The sequence below is a fragment of the Miscanthus floridulus genome, chromosome 19 (assembly GCF_019320115.1).
Source record: "Miscanthus floridulus cultivar M001 chromosome 19, ASM1932011v1, whole genome shotgun sequence".
Taxonomy (NCBI): domain Eukaryota; kingdom Viridiplantae; phylum Streptophyta; class Magnoliopsida; order Poales; family Poaceae; genus Miscanthus; species Miscanthus floridulus.
In genome coordinates this window covers 35,945,301-35,958,016 of record NC_089598.1, presented here as the reverse complement: position 1 = coordinate 35,958,016, position 12,716 = coordinate 35,945,301, and the positions used below count along the sequence as shown (strand labels likewise).

Sequence of the window (12,716 nt, the reverse complement as noted above, 5' to 3'; positions counted from 1 at the left end):
AATTGATTGGGCAATCATGGTTGTCATGCCCCTACGATGGAAATCGTTTCGGTTTTCAAAGGATAAACGACAAGGTTAAGGATGGACTAGTTCTAAATGTCGTTTGGTGTTAAAGAGACACTTAGAGTAGTTTAGGACTTTGTTTTTCCTTTGGCCGTATTATTAAGGGGGGTATGGACGGGTAGCTTGACCTAGATGAGTCTAGTGGGTTAGGTGTGGTGCACACTTGTCAAATTTAGCACTAGGTAGCTCCTAAAAAGCCCTTAGATCAATTGGAGCAAACTTCATTCACATATGATTGTGACTTGTAAGTGAATAGAGGGTCAAATATTGACCGGACGCTGATTTTGGTGTGACCGGACGCTGGCACAGAGTCCAGTCAGTTCATTTGATCAAGGTAAAGCCGTCTGGATGCGACCGGACGCTGAGTAAAATGTGATCGGACGCTGGGTGCCAGAGTCCGGTCAACTCCAGTAAGGTCCCAGAGAGAGAATCCTGATCGGACGCGTCCGGTCAGTGCTGACCGGACACTGGTCAGGTTCTGGCTACTAACCGGACGCTGAGCAGCAAAGTGACCGGACGCTGGGTGCCAGAGTCCGGTCAATATCAGTAAGGTTCCAGAAGGCAGTTTTTGTGACCGAACGCTGGTCAGTGTCCGATCACAACTTAAACTGCTCAGTAGCGGGTGAACTGACCAGAGCGTCCGGTCAACTTGTCCGGAGCGTCCGGTCACCCCGCAGTGGCACATAACGGTTCGTTTTGAATGAGAGATTATAAATACTTCCTCTATTCACTCAAGGGATTACTTTTGCTCATTCCAATAGCTGAGAAACACCATTGAGAGTGTCAAGAAGAGTAAGGTCATAGTAAGGTGATTGAGATTTGAGAATCCAACTGAGAGGCCTCATTAGTGAAAGCAAGAGTAGCAAAGTGTGCATCCACCCTTCTCATTAGGCTTGTCGTGGTTAAGTGAGAGTTCGTGCTTGTTACTCTTGGTGATCACCATCACCTAGACGGCTTGGTGGTGATTGTGAGCTTGCTGATCATCCGGCGGAGCTTGTGGATGACCCAACTCAAGTTGTGAGCGGTTGTGAGTGATTCACCGCAATGGAGTATCAAAGAATCAACCCGTAGAGAGCACTTGATCCTTGCGCGAATCAAGGGGGAGCTACACCCTTGCGCGGGTGCTCCAACGAGGACTAGTGGGGAGTTGCGACTCTTCGATACCTCGGCAAAACATCGCCGCGTTCCTCCTTCTCTCTTTACTTTAAGCATTTACTTTTAGCAATTCAATTCTTGTCTTTACATTCATAGAATTGCTATGCTAGAGTAGGATTGGAACATAGGTTGCTAAACTTTTGTGCGTTAGAACAATAGAAACACTTTCTACGCACAAGGAGTGAAGTTGGCTAACCGTAGGGTTTAATTATTGCAAAGAATTTTAGAATTAACCCAATTCACCTCCCTCTTGGGCATCTTGATTCTTTCGCCCGAGCGCCTCGCTCCGCGCCGCCAGCCCCACTGCCCTCCCCCACCTAGACGCCCTACGTGCCTTGGCGTTGGTCCCGAGTGGCGACGACCAAGAAGGAGCAGCAGCCAAGCGCTTCCTTGGTTTCTCTGATTTTGGATTACAGGTAACTTTGTGGTTTGTTCTTTGCTTCTCTGGATCTAAATATGTGATTTTTGTTTGTAATAATGTTTTTCCATCCCCTTTCTTGCTGATAGTTTGTGGATAGATTGTTGAATAGATAGCCAGGGTTGGAGTTATTTATCCCCATATCAGATGGAGGAACCGGAGTTAGTAGTCTTCGAAAGCAATGGAGGAGGAGAAGACGAGAATGACAGTAAGATTGAGAGGGGCCACTCTATCAATCTGTATATGGTGCCAGTGGTTGTTGTAGAGGCGAGGAGCACTCAGGGGACTGGTGAGACAGATGCAGCGGTGTCAGGAACCAACCAAGGATGCAGGCACCGAGAAAGTGAAGTCGAAGGTTGTGTACATGCTGCGAACCTTGTCAATTAAGAAGGCTGGATCAGAGAGTTCAAGTGCTCAGCATTGTCAAAGAAGGATGAGCCCAAAGATTGATATTAGTGACTATCTATCCTGGCACGGCGTGAGTGCATGGCTTGGATGGCTTTTAACAATTAACCATTCACACAACGATATAGTATATTTCACTGCTCTTGATTTGTTAATATGATAGTCCACAGTAGGTTGCTACTAATGTATGGTACTAACTAGAATACTTAATAATTAACAAAACATTTCTGTTTTCTTTGGTCAGTAGTCAAAAAATCATATTGACGAGGATTCTGTTATACTTGCCTTTGTTTTTCCTCTGTCAGGTATGACTTTTTATGTTGTGGATACATTCACTTTTATGCAGATTATGGTCTTATAGGTGATATTTAGCTTTACTAGACATCTCTTGAATTTAGTTATGTCAGACTTCTAGACTGCTCAAGTTGTTAACTGAATCAAGTGATTTGTGTGGTTGGCCACTGAGAATGAGAGGGGACAGCAGCCAATGAACTTGAAACTTGTTGTTTTGTCTGGTTGGATTAATTGGATTAGAATTGAATAAAATAAAGATTTACAGGAAGAGGTAAAGAATCCCTTTTCTTGTTTATTTAACTTACACTCTATAGCTCGAGCAATATTTGCATGTCTAAAATGGTATTGATGACTTCGTTCGTATATGTTATCTATGATTCATTGCTACCTGTTAATTGGACTCTGCAAAATCAATCATAGTTTTGTTGTATGATGAGACATTTAATTTCTTTATAGAATATAGACCGCCCTGTCCACTCATGGTTTACATTGATTTGTTGGTTTTTCAACCGAGCCCGGCAATGGCCGGTTTGGTCTGGTTACTGTGGTTTGTAGAGGGCATAGCTGAGCGGGTTAGACTCGATTGTTTCTTCAGTTTGCTGCTGCACAGAACACTGCTTCTCGTATTCCTATAGCAATTCATGTGATGCTACTCACTTATAACCATTAATGGAACCTGGAAAGAACAGTAGCAAATGGCTAGCCATTCAGTTTTAGGACCAACAAGTCAACAACAGTACACCTACAGAACTACCTAATACTAACAAAGTTGACATAAATAATAAATCTTAATTTTAGTTAGCATGAGCTCCATCTGCTCAAAATCTTCTTGGTTCTAGATGACGCATCTGATTTTTCTTGGTTCCTGCTTTTTTTGGTTGCAGCAGCAGGCGTACCTTGGTTACAGGTACTACTATATGCCACTTTGGAGTTGTGTTGCCCTGGTCCTTGGAACTGCCATCGATCAGATCAGAGAGGGGGGAGCAACAAATTAAGATGGAGGTAAGAAGGAAGGAATATGTTCCCTGTGGTCCTCGCTACTGCTGCTAAAGTCTAGCAACTGTCAACTCTAACTGAAAAATTTCAGCTTAATGTTTCAGGATGTCTGATTGGTCACTAGAGCCATGTCGAATTTCTAACTGAACTAGATTTCTGAGTTGCTAGCTTCATTTGTGAGCTTTTTTGCATATGAACAAAAAAAATGCTTGGAACTGAGAACTTCCATGTTGCCAGGCAATTTGATTCCTTGCTTCGAACTTCAAAATGATCTGATGAAATGATCAGTCACATATATATGTTTTGAGTAGGTACTGAACATAGTATACTATGATGTTTGAGTAGCTTCAGAATTTACTGATTGGCATGGCTTCAGCATGTAGCTCTACAGTCTTGGCATACAACTTTACATCAATATTTCCCATCCACATTGCTCCTCTGCTGCTACTCCGTATTAGTTTGTTTCGAAAACATTTTGTGCACAGAGAAGGTGGTGAGGCAATGCCAAGTGTGAGCTTACAGTAAGAGGGCTCCTGATTCGATGGGCCGGCCCCCAGGAGGGATGTAAACCGCTGCTAGCAAGGCCACAGCTACCACACAGCTGCAGGAGCAAGGGCGGCCACAACATATGGCTTCTGGAGGAGGGCGGCATCAATAGTTTGAGAAGCCAAGCTTCAGAACAGAAAAGTTGTAACTTATTGTTGAATTGAGATTTTATCTCAATATTGACTTTAATGATTGAATGCATTTGTCAATTTGTGACTGTTGATTGTTGTTTCAATCTAAGAATGTTGATTGCAATTTTTGTTGTTTGTACAGTGAAAATTACAATATTCAGACATTGAATATTTTAATGTTGTCTTTGAGAAGGTGGACATTGAATATATACACCAATTGTGAATTTGACTCTTGTTGTTTGGACTATGAGCGCTGAATATGTCCATGTGACGACTAGACAATTGTATAGATATGATGCTCCCAGAATGTATGTTTGTAATTGCAAGATGGAAGCACCAACTTGAGTGGAAGCATGACAAGCACCATACATGCTACAGATTTGCAAAGCTGCTTTTTTCTTGCTTACTTGCAAAATAGCAAAAATGTATGAGTAATGGCTTTTGAAAATAAAGTTATGAGATTATATTATTTATTTTTGGCAATTAGAGTTACCACTTGATCTTTTGAAATATTAGAAAATATGAATTTTTAAACCCGTAGCACAGCACGGGCATGAGCCTGTATAGGCAGATCGGGCCTGAAATTTATTCGTATTCATATTCACTTCCAATGTATGCTGCCGGTGCCCGACGGAGGTGGTAGGCTAGGCTAGATTCTAGAGGGGGTGTTTGTAAATTTTATAGTCGATATCTTATCGAATGTTTGAATACATGTATGGAGTATTAAATATAGACTAATTATGAAACTAATTATATAGTTTACGACTAATTTATGAGACGAATCTTTTGAGCCTAATTAGTCCATGATTTGACAATGGTTTGCTACAGTAACATGTGCTAATAACAGATTAATTATGCTTAAAAATTTAATCTCGTGGAGTACTAACGGATTATGTAATTTATTTTTTTATTAGTATCCAAATACCTCATGCAACATCCTTTCGACATACCTCTTAGTAGCTAAATCTAAACACCCCTTTTCTATGGGAAGCAGTAGGGAGCCGTAGCATACTACGATACGACAACGAACAGTAGGTCCTCTGCATCTCGCCGAGTAGTCTGTGTGCGGGCATGAAGGAGGCAGTTGGGATCAAATCCATCCGCGGACCGAGAGGAGGCACGAGCGCAGGAGGGTCTGGGATTTCCAGGATTAATTAACAGTGGCATGAGAGAAATCGTGGACCACGGCCCGTGGTCTTGCTAGAGAGAGGATCGGCTAGTGAAGAGATTGAGGGTGCCAGTGTTATGGCACCTGTTTTAAAAAAAATGTTTGGCAAAATAGTTTTACCAACAACTTACGAGGGAGAGAGCGCGCTAGGATAAGCTACTATTTTCAGTTTTATCCTAACTCATGTCTTTGCAAGAGGAGAAGAAAAACAGCTTCACCCGTAAAACTGTTTCGAAAATAAGTGTTTGGCGAAAAAACAGCTCACGACAACTCATGAAGTTATTGTGAGCTGTGTCAAACAGACCCTATATAAGCTCATTAAAATACTAACTAGTGTGATATTAGTATTACTACTAAAATAAATTTTTTTTTGTCTTTAAGTGATTTTTTAAAAGTTTAATCAATTTTATAGGAAAAAATGTAAACGGCTACTACATCAAATAAATAGATTATAAAAATACTCCCCCCATTCTAAATTATAAGCCGCTTTGACTTTTTCGATACATCCATTTTATTATTTATCTAGATATAATAATATGTCTAGGTATGTAACAAAAGGGATGAACCAAAAAAATCAAAGCGTAACAAAATAGATGAACTAAAAAAAAGTCACAGCGATTTATAATTTAGAATGAAGGGAGTATACTTCATGATGTATCTAGTATCTAATGATACTAATTTTATACCATAAATATTGGTGTTATTTTCTATATATTTGATCAACTTTACAAAAGTTTAATTTTAGATGACTATAAATTAATTTGTTTGGGGACAGGGCGGTAGCAAGAGTCCAAGAAGAAAGTGGAGAGAGAGAGAGAGAGAGAGAGAGAGAGAGAGAGAGAGAGAGAGAGAGGGTGGGGGTTGGGGGGGTGTGGGGGTGTGGGGGTGTGTGGGGGGGGGGGGGGGGGGGGGGGGGGGGGGGGGGGCAGACGAGGGAGATGGGGGTAGTACTATAAATTTTGGGCAGGTGGCTTTCCCATTCGGTGGTGGCCTGGCCTCACAGTCACAGCACAGCCATACAGAGGTCTCACACAGAGGCGAGCCAAGCAAGGAGAGCAGCAGCTTAGGCTAGTGCTTAGCTGCTGCTGCTTGCTTGCTTTGCTCCTCCAGTATTCTTGGCCAGGCCTCAGCTTCTCTTGCGAGCTCAGTCTCAGAGCGGAGCTTGGCTTGGCTAGTCAGCGGATTCTACCCGCTGCACCGTGCAAGCAAGCAAAGCGAAGCAACCAGCCAGCAGCCGCGGCGGCGGCCGGCGACCGATCGTCAAGCTCGCTCGATCGCCTTGGCCGGCTGCCAGCTGCCGGCGGCCGGGCCACCGCTAGCTGCGAGCGAGCGATGGAGGAGCAGCTGGGCCCGGTGGCTGTGACGCACCTGCTGCAGCACACGCTGCGGAGCCTATGCACTGGCGGCGCCGGCGACGCCCCGGCCCCGCACCCGCAGTGGGTCTACGCCGTCTTCTGGCGCATCCTGCCCCGGAACTACCCGCCCCCAAAGTGCGTGCCGGCCCGTGAGCTCTCTTCATTCTCAGCTCTATCTCTCTCTCCTTCCTGCTACATACCTTACCAGCTACTAATGCGCATTCTAATCGCGATTGCGTTCTTCTTCCCGGCCTAATACTAACACAGTGTTTCTTTCTTCGCTGATCGACTGGCTGGCCGCGCGCTTAATAACAACCTGCTTAACCTGATCAGATGGGATCTCCCTGGCGCGGCGTACGACAGGACCAGAGGGAACAGGAGGAACTGGTACAGGCTTCTAGTTCTAGCTGCACACACACAGCACACTCATCAACTGCATATATGTCTTGAATCCAGTCCCATGTGAATGCTCTGGGTGTGTGTTCTTGCGCGTTGCGCTTAGGATCCTGGCGTGGGAGGACGGGTTCTGCAACTTCGCGGCGGCCAACAGCTCTGCCGCGTGCGGACAAGAGGGTGCAGCGGCAGCTGCGGCGGTTGCATATGCCGGAGACTGTGAGGCAGCAGCTGTGCAGGATGCGGTGAAGCAGCAGCAGCCGTCGCAGGGCCTGCAGCCTGAGCTGTTCTTCAAGATGTCCCATGACATCTACAACTACGGCGAAGGGTAGGTGGCTGACTAGTCCACAGTTCACTCACCATGATTAGCGAATAGCGAGCCGGTTAACCCTCCTCCGAGCTAATGATGGCGCCGGGCCGGGGCCCTCCGGCCTCCTGCTGTTCTTGGTGCGGTTTCCTTTCCTGCTGCATGCAGTCTGATAGGGAAAGTGGCGGCAGACCACAGCCACAAGTGGGTGTTCAAGGAGCCCCAGGAGCACGAGATCAACCTCATCTCCTCCTGGACCAACCCTGCCGACTCTGTAAGCACTACTTACATACTAAAGAACCACGCTAGCTGTTAACTTAACCCTCGATATCTTTACACAAATTGTCGTTACTCAAGCTAAACATCATCGAGCGATGGCTACTAATCTGTGAGCCATATGGGTGGCCACTGGCCATGTTCTTTTGCAGCATCCGAGGACGTGGGAGGCGCAGTTCCAGTCCGGCATCCAGGTGCACACTTTTAGGCATTGACAAATCGCAATCCGGCCCCTTTTGATCAGAGGCTGCAGCTAGAGCTAGCTAGCTAGCTCTGTGGCCTACCTCTGCTGCTCTCGTAGTGCTGTGCATGGCAGCCGCGGGCCGCGGCTACCAAGCCAAGACATGGCCAGCTAGCTGATGCTGCCATGCCATGGCCTGTTGGCCGGCCGGCCTGCCTGCGTCCGCTTTTCTTTTCTCCCTCTCCCTCTCTCATTCTTCGCTTTGCTCTGCACTTGTGCAGACCATCGCCCTGATTGCTGTCAGGGAGGGCGTCGTGCAGCTCGGCTCCATGAAAAAGGTGCGCTACTCAGCTACTGCCTACTGCTCACCGGTCGTTCTCTGCACTCCGATTTCCCGCAACAACCGATGGTCCGAGGCAGCATGTGCATAGCAACACAGTGCGCAGTAGCGTTGTACTCGGCATTGTTTTGTGTGTGATGATAGAGGTGTTTCACCATTGCGGCGCGCGGCCGTGAATGCAGTGCAATGCAATGCAGCTGCGTCGCACGCCGCTCGCTAGTCGCTAGCTATATGACACTGACACGGCATGTGTTGTTCTGTGTCCGGCCTTTGAATTGGCTCATGCAGGTGGCGGAGGACCTCAGCTACGTGGTGATGCTGCGCCGCAAGTTCGGGTACCTGGAGAGCATCCCGGGGGTGCTGCTCCCGCACCCGTCGTCGGCCGGCGTGTTCTCGGGCGGCGTGGCCCCCCCGCCGGACGTCGCCGCTGCAGCCTGGCCGGGCATGATGCCACCGCATGCCGCCGCCGGGCCGCCGCTGGAGCTCTACGACCCCTACGGCGCCGGCGCCGGGCCAGCCGCCGCCGTGGCCGCGTCCATGCACATCATGCCGTCGATGAGCAGCCTCGAGGCGCTGCTCTCCAAGCTGCCCTCGGTCGTGCCGGCCCCGCAGCCGGCAGCCGGATCGTCCGTGCCCGGCGTGGCGCCGCCGCCGGCCAATGAGGAAGACGACGGTTACGTGCAGTGCCATGGCATGGACGACGTGGCGGCGAGCAACGGCGACGAGAGCACGAGCACGAGCGCCGCCGCCGCTACCGCGCCGATGTCGTCCTACTTTGTCAACGTTGGCAGTAGTAGTAATCCCGGCGAGGGACAAAGGTTTTAGCTCGACGTGGCAGCCCGCCGGTTGCTCGTCGTCTCTCTGGTTGTTGGGTTGGTCTTCTCTAGGGCGAAATCAATCGATCGTACATCATTAGTTGTGTCATCATCGCTATATGCTAATGTAGTTTAACCCAATGGTTTGGCAATGTTGTCTTCATCTCTCCTCTTCTGTTTCATGCTACACAACACGTACGTACGTGTTGTGTTACGATCGAGATGGCACCTGATGTGGACGGAGCACGCACCACACACGGCGATGCCATGGCATGGCCCCCCATGCATCCTCCATTTCAGCATTTGATCGAACAAGCATTTGACCCATCATCGTCTTCGGGTCCCGGGCGCGAGACCCGAGTGCGTTCTCCCCAGTCACGCGTCTGCTATCGACCAATGATTTCCTTGACATGCTTTCGAGAGTCCGATCAAGCACAGCCATGCATCTGGAGCTTTTAAGCTGCTGCAGTCCTGGACGTGATGATCCTATCGAGCGCCAAATCTAACCTGCGTGATCGAGGCGCCGGCGCCGGCGCTGGCGCTGCGTGCATGTGTAGACGGTAGACCACTAGACCTGTATGTAGTGCACTGGTCGCCGGTGCTCGTGATACACGTGATCGATCGAAAAGAGGGAGAGAGAGACGAACCACGGACGCGGTCAGCCTGTGGTGAGGAGGGTGAGGCCGCAGAAACTCTGGACCGCAGCAGCACTTCAAATCGCCGGGCGCACAGCCTGGGCGTGCCTGCCTGCCCTCAGCGCAACAGTCGCGCGCACAGCCGCGTCGCGGTCGTCACTCTCACGTCTCACCAGTCACCAGCAGCAGGAGACGATCGATCCAAGCCAAGAGGACACAAGAAGGAACATTTCACCACGGCCGGCCGGCCGGCCGGCGAGACGCGACGGCCTGTCAATGCACTGCCTGTGTCGCCCCGCCTGCCATTAAGCGTAGGAGGAGGTTCAGGTTCAGTGATTCAGTCAATGGCAATGATCCAGCGGTCTCTGCCCCCACGCCCACAGGGAGAAAATTTCGGGCCCATGCTCATCATCATGCATGGTCCTTCTGATAATCTGATCGATTCGCTTGGATCGCCCCTCTCGCGCACTCCCTCGTCGCCAAATGGATGGGTTGGCCGCATCCTGCCGAAGCGTGCATGACTGCGCCGTGCGCGCGCGATGAGGGAGCGTAGCGTACGTGGAGGCGTCCAGCCGTTCACGCCGCGCGCGAGCCAGGTGCGCTCTGCCCCACCGTGACGACGTGCGTACCGAGGGGCGGGACGTGCGTGGGTTGACTTCAAGTTCTTCCTCGAGCCCACCAGCCTCCGAGTACAGAGAGTTGACACCGGACATGTGTGTAGGAAACAGATTCCAACGATATCTTGATCGCGCGGTCAACGGAGGGCTCGGATCCTCTGTGCGTTCGACGTCTGATCATCTGTGCCGTGTGCCGCAGTCTACCACACGTGCAGATGAGCCTGCTAGCTATGGGCCGTCCGACCGGCACCATCGATTGACACGGCCGGTGGTGGCTATCGTCGCGAACGAACCGTACCGAGCCCCGGGTTGCATAGCTACAGAGCCGCTGAGAGCGAGACAGCACATGCCGCTGCCGGTGGTGCAACGTTTTCGGCGAGGCGCATGGCATGGCATGGCGCGCCGCACGGCCGCACCGCGCGCGTGGTCCTGGATAGATGCGGTACGGATCGGCGCGCGTCGGCGCAATCATTGACAGGCGGGTTCCCGTTCCCGTGCGGTCGCGTGTGCCGAGCGCCCACCGATCGGGGGTGGGGGCGGCCGGGCGGGGACGGAGCCGTGTGGCGGCGGCGATGGGTTTGGTTGCACCCGGGGCAGGATTTCGCCGCGATCCGCGTGTGATCATTGGGTGCATGCCTGCGCTGTGGGCGTTCGGTTCGGCCGCGCCGCGATACGCTGATCGATGGCCGGAACGACGGGAGCGCGGACGGACAGCACCTGCCTCCATGTTTATATATGAAATCAATCAAAATTTAGTTCCCAAAACTGAATGTTAGCACAGTTTTCACAGCAAAATTCCAGGGAGCCCCTAACATTTTTTATGAATCTTGCGCTAATCAATCTATTACTGATCCATAGGCTTTGGTCAACAAGACCTACACTATTTTAAAGAGCAAAACTCATACTTCTAATTTGATGTGATTTGACCTATGAGTTTATACATGAAATCTTCCTAAATTAAGTTTCAACTTTGAATATTGGTGACTGATTTTCGGACGGGTACAACAGGTCGTGTTGCTCTTCACAATATTTTCAAAGTTTGAGCTTTAAAGTCTATTTCGATTCAAAGCTTCGACGTGGCTTTGGTTTATCATGAAGTACACAACTTAAACTACCTCTTTTGTATTTTCGCTTTGGAAAGTGTTTGGAGAAAATTAATTTAATAACCACCCAAGGTAGCTACTTAATGAAAAAAAACTCCTTTTAACATTTTATGGAACTGTATATACATGTGTTAGAAGATTCATGCGTGTTTGAGGTCTATGGTTAACTTTTATGATAAATAATTTAATAGCAAAAGGTTACCCTGATCATGACATCACTCTGCATAGTCTCCACCGTCTGGTTAGAATGCTTTGATCTCATTTCATCGGAGCTCGGATCGAAGTAGTGAGGCTATAGATTAAGCATGGTGCTTAGGCTATAGTTTGTCTGTGGATACGACTAGGCATCTGGATAGTTAGTGGCAGGTGGTAGGTGGCGACAACACTGTCCACCATCTGTATTCCACCACGATAGGCCTAGTTTTTAAATTGCAGGGCTTGTGGCAATTTGTCTAGTTAATCCCTCCTGGGTTAGCTAGCCGGTTGTGCCCCAAAGTGTTTGTGTATCTCTCTAACTCTAGGGTTGTCTAAATCTGTTATAGTTTATAACAAAGTTTGTGCTTGCAAGTAGAAGTTACATAGGACTCCTTTTCACTTGTTCTCCCACTAGCTACGCCTTTACTCCTCAATCAAACTATCTTCTAGTGATCAATTAACTTTATCTTTGTCGCTACTAAAGGCAACGTGCGCCTAAAAGGCACTAAATGGCTAGAGGGGGCGAATAGCCTATACATTTTTTTTACAACAACACTAAAACAATTAATTAGAGACAACTAAATGGCGAAGCGAATATTGCGTTAGCACTACAAGTGTTGCAAGCCACCTATCCACAAGTCTAGTTGGCTATGATCTCTATATATCAAGCAATGACCATGTCACTACTTCTACCACTAGTGAGCAACCTAGCAAGATATACTGAGCCGGGCAAGAGATCAATCACTATGAATACTAATAAATTCCTCAGAGACAAGATGACATAAGATTTTTCTTCTGAGGTTCACTTGCTTGCCAGCAAGCTAGTCTCCATTGTGGCGATTCACTCACTTGGACGTTTACGCACTAATAGACATCACATGCCTAACCCACAACCGGGTGCCGCACAACCAACATAAGATGAGGATCCACAAGCCACGAGCAATCCACTAGAGTTGCCTTTCGTGATCTCCCATGGGGAAGGCACAAGAACCCCTCACAATCCACCAATCGGAGCCAGAGACAATCACCTTCTTCGCTCAACGATCCTCGTTGCACCAAGCCATCTAGGTGGAGGCAACCACCAAGAGTAACAAGCAAAATCCGTAGCAAAACACAATCACCAAGTGCCTCTAGATGCAATCACTCAAAGTAATGCACTTAGATGCTCTCCAATCTCACCAAATGATGAATCAATCAAGCAATATGAGTTAGAGAGGAATGGCTAGGCTCACTAGGGTGTATTCTCAATAGAAATGACCAAGAGGGTGAACCCAAGCCAGCCAACCTATTTTTATAGAGGCCACCAAACAATAGAATCGTTGG

At 48.5% G+C, this 12,716-nt stretch overlaps 1 protein-coding gene across 2 annotated transcripts; it reads left to right on the top strand.

Moving 5' to 3' along the window:
* The first annotated feature begins 6,172 nt into the window (after window positions 1–6,172).
* LOC136529154 (protein RICE SALT SENSITIVE 3-like) lies at window positions 6,173–8,980 on the top strand. Of its 2 annotated transcripts, none has more exons than XM_066522221.1 (7): window positions 6,173–6,666; window positions 6,865–6,918; window positions 7,034–7,252; window positions 7,400–7,505; window positions 7,660–7,701; window positions 7,970–8,026; window positions 8,317–8,980. In XM_066522221.1, the coding sequence occupies exons 1-7, from the start codon at window positions 6,509–6,511 to the stop codon at window positions 8,851–8,853; spliced, it is 1,173 nt and encodes a 390-aa protein (XP_066378318.1). In that variant the 5' UTR covers window positions 6,173–6,508; the 3' UTR covers window positions 8,854–8,980. The 2 variants fall into 2 exon arrangements, with proteins under 2 accessions (XP_066378318.1, XP_066378319.1); XM_066522222.1 differs by having other exon boundaries at window positions 6,173–6,680.
* Window positions 8,981–12,716: the final 3,736 nt, after the last annotated feature.

Coding starts and splice junctions, on each gene's coding strand:
- LOC136529154 (XM_066522221.1), top strand. CDS start 6,509: ATGGAGGAGCAGCTGGGCCCGGTGGCTGTGACGCACCTGCTGCAGCAC. Junction 6,919..7,033: donor AGAGGGAACAGGAGGAACTG/GTACAGGCTTCT, acceptor CGTTGCGCTTAG/GATCCTGGCGTGGGAGGACG. Junction 7,253..7,399: donor ATCTACAACTACGGCGAAGG/GTAGGTGGCTGA, acceptor TGCTGCATGCAG/TCTGATAGGGAAAGTGGCGG.